At 59.3% G+C, this 1,461-nt stretch overlaps 1 protein-coding gene across 1 annotated transcript in view; it reads left to right on the top strand.

Moving 5' to 3' along the window:
• Positions 1-1,355: 1,355 nt before the first annotated feature.
• Positions 1,356-1,461, top strand: part of CHRNA2 (cholinergic receptor, nicotinic, alpha 2 (neuronal)) — a 4,532-nt gene continuing 4,426 nt past the window's right edge. The window contains 1 exon segment of the mRNA XM_010074461.1: positions 1,356-1,419. Coding sequence (XP_010072763.1) covers positions 1,356-1,419 — 64 coding nt within the window.

The raw sequence follows: 1,461 nt of genomic DNA, 5'->3' as shown, positions 1-1,461 counted from the left end.
TGCCCGGCTCTGCCGGCTGCTGCTGGAGGGGGAAGCAGCCACGGGAGGGATGGGGGACATGGGTGCAAGGTGTCTATGGATGCACTCCCCCACCCATGCAGCCCCCTTCCCATCCCCACGGCATGTCTCCCGTGGGCTCCTCTCCACCCGTGTCCTCCCCAAGGCAGCTTCAGGCACAGCTTTGCATCCCGCAGAGCACCTCCTGCCCCTCCCCAATATCCAGCAGAGCTTTGGGGAACCCAGGACATCCCCACTCATGTGACCCTCTAACCAAGCCCGGGGTGGGGGCAGCTCCCCCAGGACCCCCCATACCCTTCGCTGTATTTCAATATCTCAGCCAGGAGATGCCCATCCATCATTTTCTCTCCAGCTCAGCGCAGTGGCCGGTGTTTCTCCTCCCATTTCCCATCCCCTCCACCATCCTTTTATTAATGAATTGGAAATTGCGCAGAAGATGATGATGATGAGTTCAGGAGGGCTTCGTGGTTTTACCGGGACAGGGAGGAATTTAAGCTCAAGTTGTTTCTTGTTTCACAACATCAGTGCTGGACTGAGAACCCCCTTCCCTTCAGGGATGGAAGCAGTTGTCTCCTGGAGAGGGGAGGCTGCTCCTGGGGGTACGGGTCAAGCGTGGGGGTCAGATTTTGGGGCCTCTGCAGAGCAAGTGACGTCCCTTCTTGCCTTGCTGGGGAGAGGAACCAAGTGCATCCATGGATGGATGCAAGGATGGATGGATGAACAGATGCATGGATGGGTGAACGAATGGATGCATGGATGAACGGATGGATGCACGGGTGGCTGGATGGATGAGGGTGGATGGAGAAATGATGATCCCTCTTCTCAGAGGCAAGTGCTACTGGAGAAACCCCAGGAGCTGAACGGGGACCAGTCGCTCTGGGGACATTTCCCCTTGGCTCTGCCATGGTGGCAGCTCGGATCAGCCCCAAGCCCTGCTGGTGTCTGGGAGTGGCTTGGAGGGGACCACACTGTCGCCATCACCTCCCAGACCTGCGCCGCGGTGGCATCGTGGTGACAGTGCCACTCTGCTGTCTTTCCAGGAATGAAATTTGGGGCAGGTGACTTGGCAGAGCATCCCGAATCACGCACCCACCCTGGCTGGGCTGTGACCCCACTGAGGCTCTCCCAGCCCACGTCCAGCTCCATCCATGGCTCCTCCAGTGCTCGCTAACGGTGGGGACACACAGGACAGCCCGTCAGAGGTCCCCTGTGGTAGCTTTCCCTGCTGAGCCTCCTCTCCCACCACCATCTCAGCTCATCACTCCCCGTGGTCCCTCTCAGGGGGTTTGCAGACTGCTCCAAGGAGGGGGTCCACGGGGGACACCAGCACAGGGAGCATGGGGAGGCTGTCCCATGGCATCATCCCCCTCATTGCGTGGTGCTTCGTCACCTTCCAGGCGGGTAAGAACAGCTCTGGCTTTCCCTGGGGTACCTGAATTTCCT

This window comes from Pterocles gutturalis, unplaced genomic scaffold (genome assembly GCF_000699245.1).
Source record: "Pterocles gutturalis isolate BGI_N339 unplaced genomic scaffold, ASM69924v1 scaffold21562, whole genome shotgun sequence".
Lineage (NCBI taxonomy): Eukaryota > Metazoa > Chordata > Aves > Pterocliformes > Pteroclidae > Pterocles > Pterocles gutturalis.
This window is presented reverse-complemented; position numbering and strand designations above follow the sequence as displayed.